Here is a 25,181-nt window from a genome sequence, read left to right on the forward strand (position 1 = left end):
TTACTTCTGACAACACATGACTCGTCTGTGGGGGTTGATTCAGAGTCATTGCAAAGTGAGGGACTCCTCTGTGACCCTTGGAGTCTGGAAGAAAGGATACTTCCCACAGCGCAGTACTGCACACCAGCGGGATCCTCCCCCAGCCTTCAAAGGCAACAGCCGCTTCACCGAACACTCTGTTCAGAAGCAATTTTGTTGCTGTGGAAATGCTCCTGACGTGTCAGATTGAGGGGGATCCCTGAGCATCAACAGAGACAGCCTGTCTGCCTGCAAATGCCCCTGATTAGTAGGCAGCACCAGCTAGGAACATAAAATGCTGGCAGCAGCCTTTGCTGTGTGTGCCGTCAGCAAGGTCTGGGGCTGTTGCATGGCTTTCTGACAATTGGCTCTAATATTCTATATCTCACAAGGAACCTGTGCCATTTTGATTAAGGGTGGAGACAGATCTAGGTAAATGTAGGATTTTATTTTATTTTATTTTAAAACGGAGGGATGAGACATTATTTTCTTTTTGTCCCAGCAGTCGCCGGTGCAAGCTAAAATCTGCACCATACCTAGCAGATCACAATGTAGTTAAGCCTGCTATTTCTCCTTCCATTTTATATATTTCAAGTCCTTTTTTGTTTTTTAATAACAATTAGCCAGGTGTGATACAGACACACAAGAGAGCTGGATTGGGACTAGCAGGGAATGAGAATTGTGGTCCCCAAGTAGCTCAGCCCTCACTCTGCAACTGTTTATTACTGATGGAGGAAAGGAATGAGGATCAGCCATGCAAGAACTAAAGACATGAATAATGTCACATTTAGATTGGGTTTATGGCTAAACACTGATTTTGTGGTTTCAACATCAAACCAGCTTCTCTCTCCACCCTGCCCCCCCCCCCCGTTTACCATCCAGTCAGTTTTCTTGAGAACTCAAAAGCTTGCTCACTGTTTTGTGACTTTTAGTTCCGTCCACCCTCCACATTTGTGATTCCAAGCAACTGACATTCAGAGGCATATTACCTCTGACAGTGGAGGCAGAATGTAGCTGTTGTGGGTAGTATGCACCTTTGTACAATGGGCTACATTCTAGGTGTACAAAAGCCATGGGCATAGCCGGGGGGGGGGCAGCTGCCACCCCCTAGATTAAGTAAAACAATACTAAACTAAATGACAAATTACATCGGTTCTGCCCCCTCTAACAAAAGTCCTGTCCTCTCAACAAAAATCCTGGCTACGCCCAACGCAAAAACCAGAGGTTTCTATACTGCACTCCTGCACCTCCATCAAATAACCTGCTTAGTATGCAAGAAACATGATCAGTTCAAGGACCATTCCAGCTGGTCAAAAGGAGCAGGACTGGTGAGGGTTGTGACCTGGGGTTTGGCCTAGAGCAAGGCTCAAGGGACAGATAAAGAGGCAACTAGACCTGAGATTCCCCATTCCTGCCCTAAATGTATTGCTGGAATGTGAAACTGGAATTTTTAAATAGATCAAACTTCCTTTGTACTGTATTTTAGTTCTAATGATCAGTGTTACTATAATGTAGGCTGGGGGTAGAAGTGGGTGGAGGGTACAAAGCACCCTTTGGGTGGCTGCAGAAATTAAAACTGTAAGGTCAAGAGGTGAGAATTGCGGGTGTTGCTTAGGTTCTGCTGCACCAGACTGTTAATTCCTTTGCTAAAAAGGGGATAAAGCTCCAAGGGGGCCTTTAAGCAGTACTGAAGCATAGGAAGGTTGTAAATCCATCAGCTCGTCCCTGCTAATGACATACAGCGGTTTTTAGTAGTTTGCTCCAGCTTTTCGGCCATTGGAAATAGCAGATGACTGAAACGCCAGTTTCAAATAGCTTGGTTTAGAAGAGCTTGGTTTGGAAGAGCTCTTTCTTCTCTAGTCCTTTTCCTTCCTTCTTAGCCACAACTGGCAGCACCACCATTTTCCTCTTGTATTTTTATTTCATTTTCAAAAATAACAAGTTTGTATCTTACTGTTACTGAATGTGATACCTGATTAGTCATATCTGAGCTTTGTTCAAATTTTGTCCAGTACAGTATGTAGTGTTATCTTTCTTATATCTGGCCTCATTTCACCACCCTTGGGATCATAGCTTAGTGGCAGAAAGTCTCTTCCAGCCAGTAAGTCTTCTCTATGATCCACTTAACTCACCCATACCCACCTCACAGCCTTGCTCTACTACAGGAAGTGAGCTGGAAGGGGACAAAAAGTATTCAAGTTGCAGAGGTACAGTATTCAAAAGTATTCAAGTTGCAGAGGTACAGTGTAGGTTTCATTCCCATCCTCCACTTGAGCTCTGGCAATAAAACGTAGGCCCCCCTACCTGATAAGCCAAACCAGCAAGCACGTGTTTTGCGAGCACATGCACGCTCTGGTGTCTTCGCATTTGTCCTACTCATTCCTATTGCAGGTAACAGCACGTACTTTTGACAATAGTTTGCTTGCAGTCTGCCCTCGCTGCTCCCACCCTTGGGACAGAAGAACAGCTGCTACAGAAAGTAGGACTGTAAGAGAGGGTGAGAAAGCAATCAATGGCAGCATGATTCTCACAGATTTTTGCCATGTGACTGTAATGTGAAGTCTTCAGCCAGCCCAAGCTAGTGCTAGACGGAACGTGGCTATATCAGTTCTAGAGTTGTTGACTGCAGGCCGGTGGTGACTTGAGGCATCTCAGACGCATCAGGGCTGCATTGTAAATAAATGAAGAGGCAAGCTGCTGCTGCCTGTCACTCCTTAGAGCCTGGGGTCAGGGAGAGAGTTAAGTACGTGACATCGGCATTCCTGGTCTTGGTGCTTCAATGGAACATGACATTTTGGTGTCTCAAGTGAATGACACTAATGGCTCCCTCCATGATAAAATACATATTTGTAATTATAGATTGTACAAGCCGACAGTTTGCAGCCTTTGAATGTTATCTGAAATTTATCACTTGAAGTGGCTCTGTGTCATTGTTGGGCCAGCCCTGCCTGCTCACTGATGAAAGACGAGTGGCCAATGAGAATGTTTAAGGAACATGGCAGAAGATGTGTCTACTGTATAGTCTTTTTGCTTGTGAAGAGTTGGGCACAATCTAGACCTGCTGCATTTTCCTCTCAACAGAATCTGCCTTTAAGGTCTGCACTACTGGCAGAAATCCCAGTAGGTACAACTTATTCCACTTTGCTTACAAAATAAAATAATCCAGCTTCATTTTTAAAGAGCTACAATCAGATTGTAGATGCTAGCTATTCATAGGGCCAAATATGTGATTCACACTCAGAAAGGCCAGGATTAGATTTCTATGTGTTCAGACATGGACCTATGGACAAAATATGTTTCCCTGAGTATTTTAGCGCTTGTGAGTGGGACCCCATACACACAAACCTTGGTAGTAAATTCCATTGATATTCTTCTTCTTTGGCGATCACTCATAGCCGAGTAAGATTGTCTTCCATAAACATGGTTTTAACAATGAGTCCGTAAGTGACTGTGGAGGCCAATTCTGAATCCACACGTCCTTCCACAGTGGGGACATTGGTTTCCGGGCAGTAGTTGATCACGGTGTGGATTTGCCAAGAGTGCCTTCCTCCTAGCAAATTTCTCCCTTGCATCCTGAGTTCGAGTGTCTTCAAAGCCCACGACACCTTTGGTAAAGGCTGTTCTCCAACTGGAGCGCTTGCAGGCCAGTGTTTCCCAGTTGTCAGTGCTGATATATTTCTCACTAAACGTGCATAGGATCTTTGCATGTATGTGTGTGCTGGCTCAAGATATTTTGCTGCCTGCAGCAAAGGACAAGGCAGTATATCTCCCTAGTCAACGTACAGAAGCTGATCAGATGGGTAGTTGAACACTGGTGATAGGTCAGCATCTTTCACTGTACCTGAGGGCATTTGACTTGGGGGTACAGAGCAGGCTAGCTTAGAGGACTCGAGGAAAGATAAGAGGATGGGAAGGAAGCTATCTCACTTTGCGTAATAATAGGGCTGGCCATGATGTGTGTGTTTGTGTACAGTTGTGCCACAGTGATGTATAAAACAGAGATATTGAGTGTGCATGTATTCTAGCTAGACTTGGAAGTTCCGCACAACTATAGGCTAGTTGGTAATATCCCTTTCTTGAGCAAGATTCTTGAGTGGGTGGTCACTGAAATTCTAGGCACTCTTGGATGAGAGTCGTTTTCTATATCCGTTTCCATCAGAATTTTGGCCTGGTTTTGGCACTGAGACTGTATGAAGACATGTATTGTGAGAGAGACAGGGTGCATACATCCCTGTTGAGTGGCTTGAGTTGGGGATTCTCCATTTACTGCATGATTGGCAGGTTCTGTTCAGTCCTGTGAAACCTCCCCTGTGGAGTTGCACAGGGTTCACTCTTCTCTCTCTCATGCTATTCAACTTCTACATGAAATTGCTGAATGGCGTAATCTGGAGATGGGAGTGTGTTATCTTCAATGTGCTAATTGCATGCAATCATGTGTGGCAGGAGATGTGCTGAAACAGTGCCGGGCTGCAGTAGTAGACTGGATGAGAGCCAATAAATTGAAGCTCAATCCACATAAGACTTGAGACTCTGTTAGTGGGTAGTTCCTCAGACTAGTTGGTTGGGTGCAACCTGTTCTGGATGGGGTTCCCTTGAAGAAGAGGGGATGCGGCTTAGAATACTTCTAGACTCCTGCTGTCATTGCAGGTATAAGTTGCCTCCATTGTACAGGGTGCTGTCCATCAGCCCTTCACCATGTGTCTTCTTCACCCCTTCTTGCTGGCTTTCTCATTGGAGAACTGCATCTGGGACGGAAAGGCTTTTGGATGGGGAGCTTTTGGAAACTCTGCTTAGGGTTCCAAATCATTGCCTGGGCCCATAACCTGCTAGCAGATCTTGCAACTTGAGTGAATTTTGGTTGTCTATTTATTCTCTGGTAACCTCCAGTTTAGATTACTGCAGTGCATTATACACAGGGCTGCATCTGAAGACAATTGGTGGGGAGTATTGTTTTGTTGTTGTTGTTTTACTATTTACTTGTGTTTTTACCTTGTGTTTTTATCCTTTGAACCACCCTGAAATCTTGTGATGAAGGGTGGTATATAAATCACCACCACCGCCACCATCATCATTCAGAAACTGCACCTTGTGCAGAATTTGTCACACAAATTATTTAATGAGACCTGGCAGCCTGAGCATATAACACCCATTCTGTCTCGGCTGCACTGACTACCAGTTGGTTTCTAGGCTCAATTCAAAGTGCTAGTTTTGACCTATAAATTCTTCTATGGCTCAGGGCCCCAGTGCCTCCAAGACCACCTCTTTCAATACAAACCTACCTGAACATTACGATCATAACCATCACCTCTGTGTGCCTCCCTCAAGGGAAATGCAGAGGGTAGGAGCAAGAGAATGATCCTTTTAAGTGGTGATTCTTTGAGTGTGGGGTGCTCTTCCCAAGGAGGTTCACCTGGCACCACCACTGTCAGATTTAAGGTGCAATGCAATGACATTATTTCCCCCTGCCATTTGGATGTTGACATGGCCTGATTCTGGACCAGTTCTGGGTATTCATCGTTTGGTTGAGTAGGACAAAATATTTTCCTTGTCATTGATACTAGTGCATTAACACTTTTAGTACCTAGGTATGGTTTCATTGCTTGGGTTTTGAATTGAATCTTTGTATTTTTAACTTGTTTTGAGTCACTTTGAGACTGTTTTCTGTAAAAACCGATGATTAAATTTCAGAGGAAATAAATAAATTGTGTTCTTCACTATTCCATAAATGCCGCCTTGCTGCTTCCCTGGATGAGAGACAACATTGGCTGAACAGTCCTGTATAACCAAACAGCAGAAATTCCATCTTGCCATTCTGTCGGTGCCCTTCAGACTGGAATCCAGTGATCTATTCCCCCCTGGGTTTCCTCCTGGTAGTAGGCTGCTAATCGCAGTCAGCTGTCAGGTGGATGAATGTCTGCTGCATATTAATTGCAAGGGCACATCATTTCACTGGTAGATTTGCCAGATCAAAGACATTTTGGGGCTATGGAATTTGAAACAGAGACTGCCATTATGTTCTATGGGACTCTTGATGTTCTGGAAGAATGGACAACCCTTTACAAGAACAGCATCAGGCTACTCTATTTATTGGTAACCCAGTAGCATTCAAATCCAGGTCTTTAGGGATTGCATGTCCCAAGAGACATGCAAATCACAACAGCCTTTCACAGTGCCACAAATCTTCCTTGGCTAGAAAATGATCTATCTTGAACTTCCACAATTGAAAGTTCTACTCATTCAGCTTGAGGATTACTGCATTTGCATACATTCCAGCCATTGTTCTCTATCTCTCTGCAACTTTCAGTTCTCAGCAATGCAAAACTGTCTCCTGCTTTTATCTGTCCCTTCCTATGTTCCTTACAGCCTGCTCTTTCTTTCTAGCTCCAATCTTTCCACTCCAATCTTTCCACTGCAGCCCCTTCTCTTTGCTTCCCTTGAAATCTACTCCCCTTCTTGCTGGCTTTCTCATTGGAGAACTGCATTGGAGCTTTTGGAAACTCTGCTTAGGGTTCCAAATCATTGCCTGGGCCCATAACCTGCTAGCAGATCTTGCAACTTGAGTGAATTGGATTGAAAAGTTCACTTACAGTTTCTGGAGTTTGAAGGCTTTATTTGTGTAGGAAATATTTAAAGGTTTAGTAGAGATGAAAGAAAGAAATAGCAGACATCTTATCTGGAGAGAACAACAAACAAAATGGCTCAGCTTTTAGGGGTGGAGATAACTTTGACAAAGATGCTTCCAAAGAAGTGCTGGTTAGATTGCTAGATGAGCAGTGCCCTTATGTGATTTAAAGTAACAAATGGATTAACTAGAAGCTTAAGAGATTAAAATCTATCTGTGGGTTTGCTATTGTTCTTTGTCTTCCTATTTAAATTTATATGCTGGAAAATGTTCTGGTCCCGAGCACAAAGTACTTAAGTTCTGTTTGCCTAAGCTGCAGTGGTGACTCCAGAAGGAATAGGTATAGGCCATTATTAGGGGAGCAAGGATTGAATACCTGCCAAATATGGCCTCAGTAAACTGTGCCTGAAAGCTAGGTGAGCATTTGTTGGAGCAATAACTATTCTGGGGCTGCACTACCCTTCGGAGTCATTTATGTTAAACAGCATAAGATTTCTTCTTGGTGCAGCTTTAAAGCTTTGGTGTCTGCCTATGGCACTGAAGTTGGAGAAGTTCACAAGTGGATGCAGTTGGATCCCCATTCAGATAGGGTTGTGGGGGACAGGTGATACTATTGGACAGGTCCATGATGTAGGTGGAAAGCTTGTTTTTATTGATTACCTTATTTCGATTGCTTATCGATATATGAATGATATTTCTCCTAGGTATTTTTTTTGCAAAGTATTTACTTTTTCATTATATAGAACCAGTTTTCCCAGCATCATGCCTATGGGCATCATGGTGGCCACAGGTGTCCCCTTTGGTGCCTGTCAAGCTCCCTCACCCCTTTAAGAAGAGTTTTGTTTGTCTGAGAGGTTTGCCTGCTTTCACTTTTTTGTCTGTGTTCTTTTTGCTTGGTGGTTTTGCCTTTTGGGGCGAAGTTCTGAGTGTTGTCAGTTTTTCTTTTGTTGAAATGGGTATTTTGTGGTGCCCAAAACAACTTAAATTTTCAAATGCACCCCAAGCCTAAAAGGTTGGGGACTCCAATCTATAATAACAACAAATAATAGAAATTAAGGAAATTTTTTACAACTAAAAATAAAATTAATAACTGAACATTTTGAAAAACAGATGGGCAGTACACAACTGTGGACAGAAAATGAGGTTTAATAATTATGACCCTGTTGTTACAGTGTTCTGTTTTTAATCAGATTACGTAGGAAGGCAAAGAATTAAGTAAAAGTCGGCAATGAGATGAGAATGAATGAATGAATGAGCTGGGGTTATACTTTTGTGTATCGGATGATCAGGGAGTCACACAGATTACTAGGTCACAGCTGTAGCAATTTAGGCAACACATTTAATTATTATTTATGCATTAATTTGTTTTTTGTAAGGATGGCAATCCAGGTCAGCTGACAACAGTTAAACCATCTAACAATAAAAAGAATGATAAAATAAAATTTATTAATTAAAACAGTACAGGAGGCAGAAACAACAGATTTTTTTTTTTAAGTTGGCATGCTTGAGAAATAAAAGTAACGACCTGACAATCCAGAGGTCAGTCAAAAAAGAAGGGCCTCACATGCAACCAGTGATCATCAGAGAGAGGGGTGAGTTTGGTCTCCCTAGATAGCAAGCTCCAGTAGCTTGGCACGGATTTAATTACTGTATATTTGAAGCTCTCAAGAAAGGCATTTTGTATGCTATCTCTGTGTGTGAGAAAGTATTTTTCTACCCTTCTTTTTAGCTGAAAAGTGGCTTGCATTAAATCTCTGCTGGACATTCCTTCATAGGCCACTCAGAATGCCAGTTCTGAAAATTTGGGGATTTCATCATGAGTATCAAATGGAGTCTATGCATAGGATATCGGGATCTCAGTGTAAATTACCGGAGTGAAATTGCTGCATCTCAATCTAAGATGTTCCTCTATGCAGGAATCTCTTCTTTCTCTAAACAGGAACAGTAGGAAGCAGCCATACACTGGGTCACAATATTTGTGACAACTAGCCTAGTGGTGTCTATAGTAGTGCAGGGATGGCTGTGGAGAGCTAATGACGGGCAGAGCTAATTGATTCTAGCTTTGTCCCCATCTTCCTCATTGCTGACCACTACAGTGGCAACCCTGAATTTAAGGAGGAGGAAGCCGATAGCCAGGACTGGACCTGGGATTTTCTGCACAGCAAGCATAACAAACAAACAAATAAATAAATTTTTATTTATACCCCGCCCTCCCGGCCAGAACCGGGCTCAGGGAGGCTAACACCAATAAAATTATAATAAAACATAACGGGGGGCGGGACACAACAAAACAAAACCAGTTTATTAAAATGCGGGTTAAAATACAATTTAAAACGCAGCCTCATTTTAATAGTAGCCCATAGATCAAAACCATAAGGGGAGGGAAACATCAGGGTCAGACTGAGTCCAAACCAAAGGCCAGGCAGAACAGCTCGGTCTTGCAGGCCCTGCGGAAAGATGTGAAGTCCCACAGGGCCCCAGTCTCTTGTGACAGAGCGTTCCACCAAGTCGGGGCCAGTACGGAAAAGGCCCTGGCCCTAGTTGAGACCAATCTAACCACCTTGCGGCCTGGGACCTCCAAAGTGTTGTTATTTGTGGACCTTAAGGTCCTCCGTGGGGCATACCAGGAGAGGCGGTCCCGTAGTTATGAGGGTCCTAGTGTGTTTTCCACTAAGCTATGTCCCCTCCGTATAGAAGGCAAGACCGAAGGCATCCTGATTTGCATTCGCTGATCTGCATAGCCTGATGGTGACGGGCCCAATGTTGTAACAGAGGACTGGACTAGGTGGCTTTTTTGTTCCTTGCAATTATATGATTTGGTGAGTTGCTTTTTAACATAGCACATAGCACCACCTGCTTACAGTGGTGCAGCATATTGCCATCCTTTGTTAAAATACTGGGCATGAGGTTGGCTTGGTATGTGGCTGGGGAGTAAGGCATAAAAGTCTGTAGGTAGAAGCTTGGATGGTTGCAGGAAGGGTTAGGCAACTGTTGCCAAGCACTTGGTGGGCCTTTCCATTTTCTTCAAGGCCTGGCAGTTTTCATCCAAGTTCTGACTCAGACCAGGAGGTGGTTGGTAAACGGTATAAACAGCACTGCATGTTCCCTGCATCAAGGAAGCTCTGCCATCTTCCTTGGAATAAATTATGCAAATATACAAACAACTCTAGTGCAGAAGTCATAATACAGGGCTCTTCACAGAAGTTTGAATAAGGACAGGGTGTTCGGCAGACGAAACAAGCACATTGGTTTGGGTTTTCGAAAAGTGAAAAAGAAATCCAGACAGAAAAGTTGTTGAGCTTTTTTGTTTCGGGTAGAGTTGTTGTTTTTGGGGTTTTTTTGCAAAACCACAAAGATATTGGATGTTTTGGACAGTGGCGTAGCGTGGGGGGTGCAGGGGGGCTGGCCGCACCGGGCGCAACATCTGGGGAGGGGGCGCGCTCACACTCGCAGCTCTTTGCCCCTACCTGGCTCACTCACTCACTCTCACTGCAGTGCTGGCTGTGCGAATCCGATCCGAGCCGACGGGTCGCCGCCCACTGTGGAGGGGGTGGGTGCCAGGCGTGTCGTGCGGAGAGAGAGCGAGGGACTATCTGGGGGAGGGACAGTGCAGCAGCCGCCCAGTGCGGAGAAAGAGCGAGGACTATCTGGGGGAGGGACAGTGCAGCGGCCACCCAGCGCAGCGCTGAGCGCGGGAGAGAACCACACCAGCCCAGCCCAGGCAGCAGCAAGAAGAAGCTGGCAGCGGCGGCAGGTTAGGGGTTAGGGGGCGCAAATTACTTGCCTTGCCCCGGGTGCTGACAACCCACGCTACGCCACTGGTTTTGGAGCTATTTCTGTGGAAAATTGGCTAAAACGACAATGTCAACATGGGCTGCCATACATCTGGATTTTCCTGGACATTTAAGCTAATTTCTCCCAGGTAATGGGTAAATGGTTAGGAAGAGAAGAGACTAAGGTTTGTCTGCTTTGCACCCCGTTGAGTGTGGTGTGACTTACCATGGAACACTGTTCCTTAGCTTTATGCCACAGCCATGTATAAGAGTTTTGACATTTGTAAGAGAGTGTGGTTGCTGAAAGCAGAATGCTGAGCTAGATAGGCCTTTGGTTCAGTCCAGCAAAACTCCTTATATTCTCACGCTCTTCACTTACTTTTTGTCCTCCCTCCCTTATTCTCCCCATTTCCTCTTATAAATTATGTCATTTTTAGATTTGTGCAGTTTCAAAACGGATATATAACTGGTTGGATGGACCCCAAGCAGCCCTTTCCACCTCTGGGGAAATGAGTGCTCCATCAGTCATGCTCCACTTGATTCATGATAACCAAACTTCACTACCTCATTCATCATTACAGTTTGGCGAACATCATCTCTATTGAGATGCAAGGCACTCACTATCTGTAGTTTCTGGCAACAATTGAAGATATTTTGGTTTCAATAAACTTTTCCAGATGAATGAATGAATGAACATTTTGGTCTTTGCCTTGGGTTTTTATTCGTATTGTTTTAAAACCAATTTTAGGTTGTTTTGATATTATTTTAAATGCCACTTTTAGTTGTGTTTATTGTACAATAGTAAATTGCCTTGAATGAGAGGTGACTCATAAATAATAATAATGATACTGATGATGATTATAATTATGATCATAGCGTAACTCAGTTAATCCTCTATATGCATGCATTTTCTTCCACTTAAACATTAAAAAAGCAAGTCCTACCTGCAGACTTCCAGTCAAAACAGTTGTCTGCAGAGATGGTTTGAATGCACTAGGGCCGTTTTGTTACAAGTTTAGAGTCAGATTTCTATGTAGAAAGGTAGCTCCTTGCTTCTGCCTCAGAGGATGAATAAGTAATGGTCAGCACAACATCCCATGGCAAAAAACCATGTTAACTATGTGTTGTCCAAGTTATATCCTTTGGTTTCCATTGAACTCACTACAATGAATTTTAGCAACTAAATGACCTTGAATACAAGTGCATTAAGGAAGTGAGAGAATAATTTATCTTTATTTGCTTTCTCAAGCTGGTTCATAGTTCTATATGCCTCTGTCATATCCCATTGCTCTTTTTCCCCTCTGAATCAAAAAAGAGTCCAACATTTTAGTTAGGGGGGAAAAACAGCTAAGGGACAACATGATAGAAGCTGATGGTATCTGGAATGTCTTTGTATTAGTTGTAGAATTGTATTCCTTTAAAGAGATGGCTAATTTATCAAATACTGTAATGTTTTAACAACATGTCACATACGTGTTTGGTTCAAGTTAGATAGGATGAGTGAACTCTGAAACAATCTTTGTGAAAGGAATCCCCCCCCCCTTTTTTACTTCCTCTTCTCTTCTCGCACCCTCTTGTGGAGGTGGGTTGCCACTTACTCCTAAACCCTCCTCTCCCCACACCATCCAGCCACCTCCCAGCACCGCAACTAGAAAAAGGCCCTTGGCACTTTTTGTCAGAGAAGCACCATGACTGGAACTTTGAGTGTCCCCTTAAGAGAGCCTGGCTCTCTTAATAACCCCAGCCCCTGTATGGAGAGATGCATGAAGTATGCATTTGTGTGCTTGGAGGTTTTTTCGACAAAGAGGTGCAGAATACCTGTCTTGTTGGCAACCCATGCTACGCCACTGGCTAGAATGTTTATTTTTGGCATGTTTCTTTTTAACCTGTAAGGAATTGTGTGTGCGTTTAATTAGTGGAGGGCATTAAAAAACATGGCCCCCATCTTCAGTGTGAAGTAGAATTCTACTATCTGTAATGTGTAGATTGGGTCTAATATCAGGGAAATGCTAGCCTCTGCATTTGAGATGCTGGCCAGAACCAAGTACTAAGGGACAGACTCTCAGAATAAGCTAATTTGGATGGCATGCTAAAGAGTGTTTGCTCTTTATTTTCCTTCAGATCATCAGAAGTTGGAGCGAGAAGCTCGAATTTGCCGTCTCCTGAAGCATTCCAACATCGGTAAGTATCTGTCTTGGAGGGGATAAGTGGAGATGGGGAACGTTTCTCGCTTTAGAAGAAGAGTTTGCCAGGGTTGACAATACTTGCCTGTTTTGTGTTCTTCCTGGGAGGACTGTGGGTGGGAGCGCTCCTTCAGTGATTGGAAAGATAGGGGAACATTTGTTCACTCTTAGAAGCTGATTATATATATTGAGTAAGTGGAGGATATGGCTGCCAAGCCCAAAAGTTATACCCCCACCAATGGGATACTACCTTTTCCTTGCCCCTGTACTCTGCACTGATGTAATTCAAAAATATGCTTTACCACCTACATTGCTTTTGCATGGAAACAAGTGTCCCACCAGCCCCAGCCAGTATTGTCAATGGTCAGGGATGATTGGAGTTTAAATCCAGCAGCATTTGGAGGGCAACAGGTTCCTGATCCCTACTCTATTTTATTCACAAAACATGGATAGATTTGCATTATTATTTTTTGCCCTGTGAGGAATTTTGACTTGGCTGCAGAAACCTGGCAAAGCTACTGATGGTGTATACAAACCACAGTGAGTTAATAAACCATAATATCAAGTCAGGGTCAAATTGTGGTTGAACCTCTTTTTCTCAGCTTAGCCTACTCCACAAGGTTGTTAGGAGGGTAAACATGGAGTAATCACATCTACATACACCAACCTGAGCTCTTTAGAGGAAAAGTGGGGTGGGGTGGGGAATTGAGGCATTAAAAACCAGCAACAACAGTTGGTATGGGTTGTGGACTGCACATTCTTGTTGCACAACTGATTGCTCAATCCCACACACCCCTCAACCCTGCTGGTTTCAATGCACCCCTAGGTAATCTTGGAAGCCCACTGCAGTTGCTGACGTCAGCAAAGATGATAGAGCAAGAGTTTTAGTAAGCAGCATGTTGGGCAGGTCTTTCCTTTTCAAACAACTGGCTAATTAAGACTATGACACCCCTCTCACCCTCTCCAGTGTGCAGTCTGTTTATTCCAGTCATTTTGTTTGAATCCTTTTTTTTTTTTTGGTCCTTTTTTTAGTCCTCTGTTTTTCTCCCTTTGAAGTACATTAGTTTCTATGGAAACAATGTCGTCATGGGCACCTTCTAGGTAGGTTTAGAGACAGACACAAGTGCAAAAGGAAAACGAAAAACCAGTTTGTTATATAATGGAGCTGGAGCAGATGCCACGGCGTGGAAGTCTTGGTGAGGTGTGCAGGATCTATATGGGCTTTGTGCAGCGGGGAGTTTGCGAAAGGAAGATGCACGTGTCCATACGGAGACATCTGTTTTCTGTGCATGATGCGGGGATCTGGTGCCTTCACCATGGGATTGTTCTAAAAGATTTAAGGAAGCTACTAGGCATATATCACCAGCTAATTATTTGAAGCCCTGTGGTAAAGTGAGGCAGGCTTCCATAAGAAGGTGCAAACAGTTGCTAGGAGAGGTGACAACTCTTCCTTGATCACTTACAGTCATTCAGTGACGCAGAGCAGGAGCCAGAATCTTCATCTACAGTATAATACAAAAGTATGCGCCTTACATTTTGTGTTGATTGGTAGTGCTGAGCGTCAGTGGGGCAAAGCTTAGTGTTTTGCTGACCCCCCCACCCCAAGAGGTTAAAGCAAACACTGTGTCCATGTGGCTTAACTCCCTCCTTTTTCTTTAACATGATGACACATTCATGCAGCTAGGCAAACCAGCTGTTTTTGTTTGATCCTAGGGAGGACTTTTTTAACCTCCAGTTTGCTTGCACTAAAAACAAAGTGAAGACATTTCAGGGAGGGAAGTATAATGCTGCATTCAATCTCCTGCACATAATGTTCTCCTGTCCTGTGGAGTTAATGCTATATTGTCTTATTGAGTAAGTTTGCTGAATATTATTGCCGAGTTAGTATGATACTTATGAAAGAGCAATTGGACCTGTAACAAAATGTTGGAATGTGGACTTCTGTTGAGGGTTTCAGCTAACCAACTGTGCCCTTTTCTCTTCCCCTCCACCAAAGTCAGCTTTCTGTGGCTACTGAGTATGCCAAGCCCTCACTGAGCTGTTTCTAGATCCCTTTCCCAGAGGCTACTTTTCCTTCTGCAAAACTTTCCCCACACCTGTCTATACTTTGCTTTTGTGTGTGGACGGTGCCATTTTGGCTACAGAAAGACAGACACTCTGAGAACGAGTTTGCCATTCATATAGGTTGCACGCTACAAATAGTGAGCTCTTTCTGTAGAAAAGGTAAAGGGACCCATTAGGTCCAGTTGTGGCCGACTCTGGGGTTGCAGCGCTCATCTCGCTTTATTGGCCGAGGGAGCCGGTGTACAGCTTCCAGGTCATGTGGCAAGCATGACTAAGCCGCTTCTGGAGAACCAGAGCAGTGCACGGAAACACCATTTACCTTCCCGCCGGAGCGATACCTATTTATCTACTTGCACTTTGACGTGCTTTCAAACTGCTAGGTTGGCAGGAGCAGGGACCGAGCAATGGGAGCTCACCCCGTCACGGGGATTCGAACCGCCGACCTTCTGATCGGCAAGTCCTAGACTCTGTGGTTTAACCCACGGTGCCACCCACGTCCCTTTTCTGCCATTCTTTCTCCCTAAATGCTTTGCATTCAGGTTTTCCTTCGGTGGTGTGAATTAGGCTCACTTGAGTATCCCATCTCTTAGGAATTCCTGGCTTCCAGTCATCTCTGCAGTACAAACGCACATCTGTAAATTTGTTTCCTCCAAAGTACCCTGGAAGTTATACTTTGGTGAGGGTGCTCTCTGTTCAAGGTCCCTAGCCCTTCTCACACATTTCCCAGGATTCCCTGTGGGAAAGGCATGACTATTGAATAAGTGTTAAATCTGTGCTGTAGCTATTCTACACTCTCTTGGATTTGCTCTCTTGGTGCAGTTCTTTTGTGGGATCTGGCACTCAGAACTGAGGCATCATCCTGCATGAATTTCAATGCAGAGACTGAGTGGTAGTCATATTTTGGCAGAATCAAATCCTGTTTATAAGCATTGGCCCTGTATTTGTTTGTCTTGCTAGACGTTTTCTCCTCATCTGCAAAGAACTTTTGGAGACGTGGTATTTCATTTTCAAATGATTCCTCCCCCTTCTTTTTGTTTAATTAGCCTTGTTCTGGTGAGGAACAACATGTCTTGAAGCACAGAAAAAGAACCAGGTCTCAAAAGCCCATGAATTTTGTTTCCCTTAAGGAGGGCTGGATCTTGACCTTTCGAGGAGAGAGGAAAGGATATTTAGCACCACACACATTTTCTCATGCCAGTTCCACTTTGCAGGGAAGTTCAATCTAACATTAAAGCGCTTCAGTCTGAAAAGATACCCACGACTCTGAGAAGAAAAAGGGCTTCATTCATTTTATGCAATGTTTCCTGCTCCGCTTTCGCTTTGAGTGACATAAGAGAGCTTCACATCTATGCAGGGTCAGTCCCATTAGTAAGCAGAGTGAGAGAGTTGCCTAAGGCAACTGATTTGGGGTATAATGAAAAGGCAGTAAAATCTTAGCTATTTAATTTACTATGATTATGTTTTTACTCCCAGGGAGAGACACTTGCTGGACTTTCTGCCTCAGGTGCCAAAATATCTTGGTCAGTCCTGGGTGCAATGCAACTTAACTGAGGGAGGGGCATCATTTGTTCTTTCCCTTTAGGCAGCAAAATCGTTTGGCCTGGTTTTGCATCTCATGCTCCATTTCAATGGGCCTGACATTTCTGTTTTCACGACATGAAGGAAGGAAGTGTAATGGGGCTATTTCCTTGTGCAAGGGACCCTGTGCTGAAATGTTTTCTGGGGCTACACACACACACACACACACACACACACACACACACACACATTTTTATTAGTTTTTTAAAACATATTTCCAACTATCATATAACATTGATTGTTATATGTTATAAGATAATCATTTTATCTTATGTTTTAGACTTCCGTCAACACCTCTGATGATTTTCTGTTCTTTATCACTTATTCTGCATTTCTTAATTTCTCTATTACTCTTAATTATCATTAACTAATAATTCTCCTCATAGTCTTTCTTGCAATATTTCAGATAGTCCTCCTTACAAAACTTATTGCAGTCCTACTAGCGTAATCTGTTCATTACAATTGCTTTTCAAATAGTTTGTATATTTACTCCAGCCTTCTGAGAATCTCTGGTCCCACAGGTTTCGAATCCTTCACGTTAATTTATCCAGTTCTGCATACTCCATCAATTTCATCCGTCTGGGGCTCCCCTTCTATCTAACCTACATTCCCAGGGCTGAACATCTAAGGAGTGCAGATGATGATGATCATCATCACTTTTAATTTGTATACTACCTTTCTATCTTACAATACTCAAGGCGGTTTACAAGCTGAAGAAACAAAGAATGTACACCTTACACCTTATAACAATCTAATGCAATACAAAAATGTGATAATAAAACATACTTTATTTGATGTAGATTGCTTATTTTAAAGCTAACATTCAACAATCATTAGAATAGTATAAAATAATAATATCATCATATAAAAATTAAACAGAAGCCCACTCTTAACAATTACAATAAATACTTTCAAAATTACAATCAATAAAACAACGGCAAGCCACAGTGCATAAAATAATACAATACAAATTGAGAAACATAGACTAGAGAGTGGGGCAAGGCAAGTGGAAGAAAGCAGGTGGAAGAAGAAGATGACAATAAATGTATTTATTTATATACCTCTTAGTGCATAGAGACTTCTAAGCAGTTTACAAGTATGAACACCAATGACACAAACATAAATAAGTCACTCCTACTGAACATCTTCCAAGACAATAATGCCCATTTACACGCCAAAGAACTCATAACCCACCTACTCTCAGCAGCCAGAAGCATTATAGCCAGACACTGGAGAGTCCTGTCAGGTGTAAGCATGGACCAAAGGTATCAAATAGTATGGGAAGCAGCCTTATTAGAAAAACTAATCAATAAACTGAAACTTACATGGGGACAAATATAAGAAGACACCTTCACCCTCGTATGGCTCCCCTTTATCACATACACAGTCCAACAAGACAACAACAAGAATCCGCCGACAGCATGTGAATCAATCTGGCTAACCTGATCCAAACACACTCTCACACTCACACACAAAAACAAATCTCACTACAGCCAACCAAAGACAACGAACCACACCCTAGGCCACCCACAACCTCTCTCACCACCAAGAAAATAGAACAAGCGAATAGTAAGAGAACTCACACAAGTGACGCTGACTCAAAACCCCATACATACACTAAGTAGAAGAATAGAAGCATTGCCACCCGACCCCACCCCACTTATCATTCTCCCCTCCCCCTTTCCCCCTCTTTTCTTCCTAACCTAACAGTATATGTAACACTAATGTCTCACAACAAATGAAACTGATCTGTAATGCAACTTGAAAAGAGACAATGCACGTATTTTTGTAAACTAAGACATATCTATCATCTATCTATCTATCTATCATCATCATCTATCTATCTATCATCTATCTATATCTATCTATCTATCTATCTATCTATCTATCTATCTATCTATCATCTATCTATCTATCTATCTATCATCTATCATCTATCTATCATCTATATCTATCTATCTATGTATCATCTATCTATCTATCTATCTATCTATCTATCTATCTATCTATCTATCATCTATCTATCTATCATCTATCATCTATCATCTATCTATCTATCTATCTATCATCTATATCTATCATCTATCTCTATCTATCTCTATCTATCTATCTATCTATCTATCTATCTATCTATCTATCATCTATCTATCATCTATCTCTCTCTATCTCTCTATCTCTCTATCTCTCTATTTCTCTATCATCTATCTATCATCTATCTATCATCTATCTATCTATCATCTATCTATCATCTATCTATCTATATCTATATCTATCTATCTATCTATCTATCTATCTATCTATCTATCTATCTATCATCTATCTATCTATCATCTATCTATCTATCTATCTATCATCTATCTATCTATCTATCTATCTATCTATCTATCTATCTATCTATCATCTATCTATCTATCATCTATCTATCTATCTATCTATCTATCTATCTATCTATCATCTATCTATCTATCTATCTATCTATCTATCTATCTATCATCTATCTATCTATCTATCATCTATCAATCATCTATCTCTATCTCACTCAGCCATCTCTGCAAAGGCCACATACCAGGGGTGGGGATGGCACCTGTATATGCACATATGTACTCTCTTGTACACCACAGACACCGGACACGCAGGCACACAAACTGTCTTCCTCTTTCACTCACACACATGTTCATGCAGTCACACACTCAGTGAAAACAATCCAATTAAAACATAAACATCTATAATTAAAATATGCAATAAGACAGTCCCATTATATAGATATATAGAAACCCTGTATCCAGATCTCTGTTCTAGAGGGGCCATAAAACATCTTAATTCCTCTAATAATGTTTCAGCACCATCAGTGTCACTATTTTCACACCAGTTCTCTTGCTACAGTAAAGTCTTTTCAAATGTACCTCTGGGCCTTTGGGAGAATGAATGAATGAATGAATGAATGAATGAATAAATAAAGCAGCATTAGTAGAGACCAAAAGAAACAGCTCCATACCTGGATTGTGGATAACTAGATCTATGTCGTAGGGGAGACTACTGTATTGCTATTATTCATTCCACTAGTTAGTATGTGAGCTTGTTTGCTCTACATTCCATTTTTAACCTATAATAATAATTCCATTTATAACCCACCCTTCCTCCTGAAGGAGCCCAGAGTAACAGATTTAGATGTGCTGTGTGTTTATTAAGGAAAAAATTAAGTGTCCCTCTACGTTCAGCCAGAAATTACTTTTCGTGATGATTGGCATTTATAGGAAACTTGCGCCAGAAACAAACTATGGGTTATCGTGGACGTGCTCATGCATGTTGCTGAAATTGTGTTTATCTTGCTCCTCCATTTCCTGAACCAGAAAGGGGGGTGGGGAACCACAGCAATGGTTTAGTGTTAAATGTGAACCAGTGCTTGTAATTTCTCTCCAAACCTTTAGAAGAAGTAAAGGTTCTTTCTTGGCTTCATCTCAAAGTTTGCATGGAGGGAAACAAACCATGAGCATTGATTCACCTGTAAGCCAGCACCATTTTCTGTCTATTCTCAGCTTGTTAAAGGGAAGAACAGCCGCAGGTCCAATATGAGCAGTATGTGTCAGCCTGCTTCTCATTTCAGACTGTGACATGCAACCATGGCCACTTCGTTAGCTTATAATGGATTATTATTATTATTTGTTTGCGGAGCGGAAATGTAGGGTTAGAGACTTACAGTATATCCTACTGAGGTGTTTCAGTACTGTGGGAGATTTGTGGATCTTCTACAATATTTTCTACTTCGAACATTCAAATAAACATATGACCAAGAGATTTATTTATTTTTAAGCTGGCATAAGTTTTAGTGGCATTATTATACTGCTAAAATATGTATTCTTCAGTACCTTGGACATATTTTAATTTCATCATAGATGGTTGAATGGTTTTCTTGTGTTTAGAAAACAAACAAGCACCCAGCTGTTTTCTAAACCTTTTAGTGTGTCTCCATAGAAAATATTTTGGACTCCTGTCTCCAAATTTTAGATGGTCCTGTAACCTTATGCACCTTTTACGTGGCTTTCTTGATAAATGAATTTTAATTGAGTTGGGTTTGTTCCCACCAAGCAGGCGTGCCAACCAGACTCTCAAGGGAGATAACTGACAGCTTGAACTCCTGATAGTGCTTGAGACACCCATTGCAAGCATTCTGGCAGCCCCCTGTCCTCTCCCTCCTTCCTATTTCTTGCCCCCCCCCCCCCAGCCCAACCTCTCCTTCCCTTTTCCTGTTCCCTCTGGAATTGCTGCCCCTTCATTTCTGTAGCCCTTCTTCCATACTGCCTTCCACAAACTGGTGACCTCCAGATGTTCTGAACCACAACTTACATAATCCCCGATCGTTAGCCCCACTGGCTAGTGTTGATGGTAGTTGTAGCCCAAAACATCCATAGGGAAGGCTGCTTTATTGTAACCAAGCCAAAGTACATGTAATTGAAATATGCATGCATTTTCCCTCTGCCTACTCCTCCCTACTCCTCCCTACTCCTCCCTTCAGCCCCCACTCCCTGATCTGTTGTTTTCCTGAATCGATTTTAGACTGTAAGCCCCATGGCCCAAGAGCCTGGTATTTCTGCTCTTACACACAAACAATGATGTTCCTACTGAAAATGGAATTTCCAGTGTTGAGGTGCAGTGATGACCGTATACTGGATACAAAGAGCGGGCTGCGCTTAGAAACTCCTCCTAACCATCTGGATGGCTACTGCCGGAAGCAGAATACTGGGTTAGATGAGTATTTAGTCTAATCCAGGAAGTCTTGTCTTATCTTCTTAACTTATTACCTAATTTTTGTCCAGCTGGTTTGCAGAAGTTTGGCTCAGAAACAGGTTTATGGGCAGGCAAGTGCCTACTGTAGATCAGGAATTGCATTGGAGATTGCAATTTGTTTTGAGTACTAGAAATGAGCTGAGACCACAGCCCTTCATTTCACATAAATATCCATTTCTGATTACCCAAGTGTTGTCTGAACTCTTAAGTGTGTGTGTGATTTTGTTGTTCCTATTGTTAAACAATTTGGAGTCAGAAATCCTTGCTGATTTACTGAAAATCAATCTACTATTATATCCCAGTCTGTTTTCTCCCTCTCCCCCTGTATTATAAATCTGTGCTCCCGGGGACTTGGTAGGTCAAGGCAGTGTGGCAGCAATATGCTGGACAGGGGAAGGAGCCTGCGGAAAGGAAGATCTTGCATTCTAAGTGATCTAAATGCTTTGAGATAATCCTCACAGTTATGTTATGTTCAGATGAAGGGCCTGTTACCTGGGCCTCATCACACTGCTGCCTTGCTGCTATGCATGGGCTGTGTGCCTGTGAGACCTTACGTACTTTGTGCAATGTATGTTTTAAGGCAGAGGAGGAAAGTTTCAGGTATGTAATGTATCGTTTTGTGTTCCTTTGCAGTTCGCCTCCATGATAGCATATCTGAGGAAGGCTTCCACTACCTCGTCTTTGATCTGTAAGTAGGAAATCCATTGTGACTGTATCACTATATGCTCTATTCTTGCACTTGAGGTCCCTGCCCAGTAGCTCACCCAGACCCCTACTCAACTTAACCTGGAATTTATCTGCTTTAAAATACTAACCTCCCCTTCCCGCCACTTCTCCAGCAAAGCATCATAGTTGCCACTGATTGTCCCCTTCCTGGTGGCACACTGTGGATAGTTTCCCCCCTCCCCTGCATGATGATGATGATGATGATTAATAATAATAATAATAATAATAATATAATATTTATACCCTGCCCATCTGGCTGGGTTTCCCCAGCCACTCTGGCCAGCTTCCAGAAGAATATTAAAATACAATGATTCATCCAGTATTAAAAGCTTCCCTAAACAGGGCTGCCTTCAGATGTCTTCTAAAAGTCCGATTGTTGTTTATCTCTTTGACATCTGATGGGAGGGCATTCCACAAGGCGGGCGCCACTACCGAGAAGGCCCTCTGCCTGGTTCCCTGTAACTTCGCTTCTCACAGTGAGGGAACCGCCAGAAGGCCCTTGACACTGGATCTCAGTGTCCGGGCAGAACGATGGGGATAGAGACGCTCCTTCGGGTATACTGAAGGATTATACAGGCATACAGCATTATACAGGTATAATTCTGAATACATTTTGTGTGCTGCTAGGGGAATAAAGCAGGCTGTGGCATCCTCACGGGGGGCGGGGGGGGGAGAGAAGAAGGCTGCAGCTGCAGCTATTCCATTAGCACGAAGGAGAGGGTGATGAGAAGGAGGAAGGCTATCAGAATGATGGGGGTGACTCAGTGCCCCTGACACACTATGCCCAGAGTAGCTAAACAGCTGCTTAGCCAGAGACATGCCCACTAAGACCCGCATAAGTTTTAAAGGCTCTGTTGGCTCCAGGGCTCCAGACAGCGATGTTGGCCTGTCCCTCTTCCCATTCCTTTTGTCAGGATGGCTGTAGGCCATGTCCTGTGCCGACTGCCTTTGCAAAGTGTCTGGGGGCTTGTGGAGACATTGTGTGCTTTGCTCGGCTGCCTCTCACTTCATTCCAGATATAGAAGCTGGTGATCTCATCTCTCCTCTTCCCTGACAGCTCCAGTTAGGCAGTGAGCTATATTTAGCTCTTCTCTGAGTCAGTGCAGCTCCTGCTTGTCTTTCGCTGGAGTCACACAGACCTTGGTATGTCCCTTGCCTGCAGCGGGAGGATTGAAAGTAAAATGCAGGTTTACATCCCCCGGGCCACATGGCAAAGGACACTTGAGGACCCAGCTGTGGACTGGGCCAGCTGCTGCGTGGGTTGTTACGGTTTTGCATGTGCTTTCCGAGACCTTATAGGCTCAAGACTTGATTCCGTGAATATCAAGCAATTCCTGGTATATGCAGAATGAAGCTGAAAGCTGGGCAGAATGGGGAGGCTTTGATCATCCGTTGAGGCTGTTTGAAACGTTGGAGGGTGGTATACCTTGCTATTCAAGAACAAAGATGACAGATTGCTCCCTTTTTTCATGGACCTCAGCATTACTGGAGGGGGGGGGGGAGAGACTTTAAACCCACAGTTGCTTCCTTGCTGTAACCTCTGCTAGTACTCATTCCATTCTCTTCCATAACCTCTTTCTTAGACAGAGTCACTCAGGTGGCATCCTCTGCTCATTCACTAGGGGGTAAATCACATGGCGCTCAGTGGGACTTACTTTTGAGTAAAATGCACAGTCATTCTTTCTTACAAGGCTAGCAGCCCAACATGGGTCTTCCTTGGTCAGCTTTTGTTACACTGCACAGTGGTACCTCGGGTTACATACACTTCAGTTTACATACGCTTCAGGTTACAGACTCTGCTAACCCAGAAATAGTACCTCGGGTTAAGAACTTTGCATCAGGATGAGAACAGAAATCGCGCGGCAGCAGCGGGAGGCCCCATTAACTAAAGTGGTGCTTCAGGTTAAGGACAATTTCAGGTTAAGAACGGACCTCCGGAACAAATTAAGTACGTAACCAGAGGTACCACTGTACACGAAAATCAGTAAACTTGGGACAAGCGTCAAATGGAGTGGTGGTGTTGGTAGCTGCTGCTTATTCCTGAAGTGCATTTGCACTATTCAGGACACACCCATACAACAAATTCTTATACTCAGCTCATCTCTTACACAAGAAGGGCAAGATGCCAGTGAAACAGACAGTACTGTAATAATGGCCATGTGGCCTGCTGGGCTAGGGCTGGCCTTTGCATACCCTTGACCTGTTTGCTGGAACATGTGCACTACATCTACCTGTCCTGTAAAACCATTGCCTGGAAACATTTTTAGATATCTGCAGTGCTTTTTTTCCTTAAAAAAAAAAGTTTAGGGGTACTCTCTCATTTTCCTACTCATAATGAAATACTGCCCCTCAATGAGGCCAAGCTTAGATTCACAAAATGTTTAGGGGTATGCGTCCCCTCCATCCCCCCAGAAAAAAAGCACTGGATATCTGTCCTCTACCTTATTTGTATCCTGCCCTGTCTTTATTGATATTCTATATTGAGCGTGCTGGCAACATGACCCGGAAGCTGTACGCCGGCTCCCTCGGACAATAAAGCGAGATGAGTGCCGCAACCCCAGAGTCGGTCACGGCTGGACCTAATGGTCAGGGGTCCCTTTACCTTTTTATATTGAACGTGAGCCTCCAGTACGGAGTGGGTTCATATGATCGTTTTTCTCATAGCTCAAGGATGGGGAGCCTCAGTTCCAGGGGCTGAATGCGGCCCTTCATGCCAATTATCTGGCCCTCGGCACTCTCCCCAGGCTGTGTCCTCTATGCCAGGCCACCCATCTCCTCTAGACCTGCTTTGTACCCTCTTTACATGTTTTTGCTGGCTGGAACATTTCTTTTTGCTTGCCCAGATGGAGCGTAGAGAGTTTGTATAGAAACTAGTTTATTGTACATAAGTAAAATTTACGTTCATTGCTTGGCCCACTTTTGCCCCTACCACCAGCAGGTGGCCCCTAAAAGGTTGCCCCAGTGAGAATGTGGCCCTTGGACTTGAAAAGTTTCCCCACCGCTGTCATCGGGAGAAACACATGGGTTGTGGAAGAATTCAGTGCTCAAGTCCTATGGCTGACAGTTGCTTCCAAATCTAGTTTGCCTAACTGAAAATGAAGGATACTTTTACAGCTGACTGTTTTTCTTTCCTTGCTAGCCATCCCTCATCTTAAGGGCCTCCTGAATGTTGAGTGCATTTGAGCTGATATCCATCATTAGGCTTCTCAAGCTTGCTCCTCTAAAGCCAGCTGAAATATCTGAGAAGTGCAGATGCTCAGCATATCTCAATACTAAGCAGTGTATCCTTCCAGCTTGTTGAGCCGCTTCCCAAATTATCATTTTGTCACAGGCCTGTTTCTGCTAGCCATCACTGCTAATATTGTGCTTATATACATGTGTCTCTTATAATAAATTCATCTATATGCAGAGCTGCTCCTAGATTCTTTTCCT

The 25,181-nt window shown here is 43.1% G+C and overlaps 1 protein-coding gene across 13 annotated transcripts in view; it reads left to right on the plus strand.

Annotated features, from left to right (window-relative positions):
• CAMK2B (calcium/calmodulin dependent protein kinase II beta) overlaps positions 1 to 25,181 on the plus strand; it is a 209,361-nt gene that overhangs the window by 85,567 nt on the left and 98,613 nt on the right. For all 13 annotated transcript variants that reach the window (XM_081890914.1, XM_081890924.1, XM_081890923.1 and 10 more), the window contains exons 3-4: positions 12,535 to 12,594; positions 21,657 to 21,711. In XM_081890914.1, the coding sequence (XP_081747040.1) occupies positions 12,535 to 12,594; positions 21,657 to 21,711 (115 nt within the window). The remainder of the gene's footprint in view (positions 1 to 12,534; positions 12,595 to 21,656; positions 21,712 to 25,181) is intronic.

Source organism: Podarcis melisellensis (assembly GCF_964234715.1).
Source record: "Podarcis melisellensis genome assembly, chromosome: 15".
NCBI lineage: Eukaryota > Metazoa > Chordata > Lepidosauria > Squamata > Lacertidae > Podarcis > Podarcis melisellensis.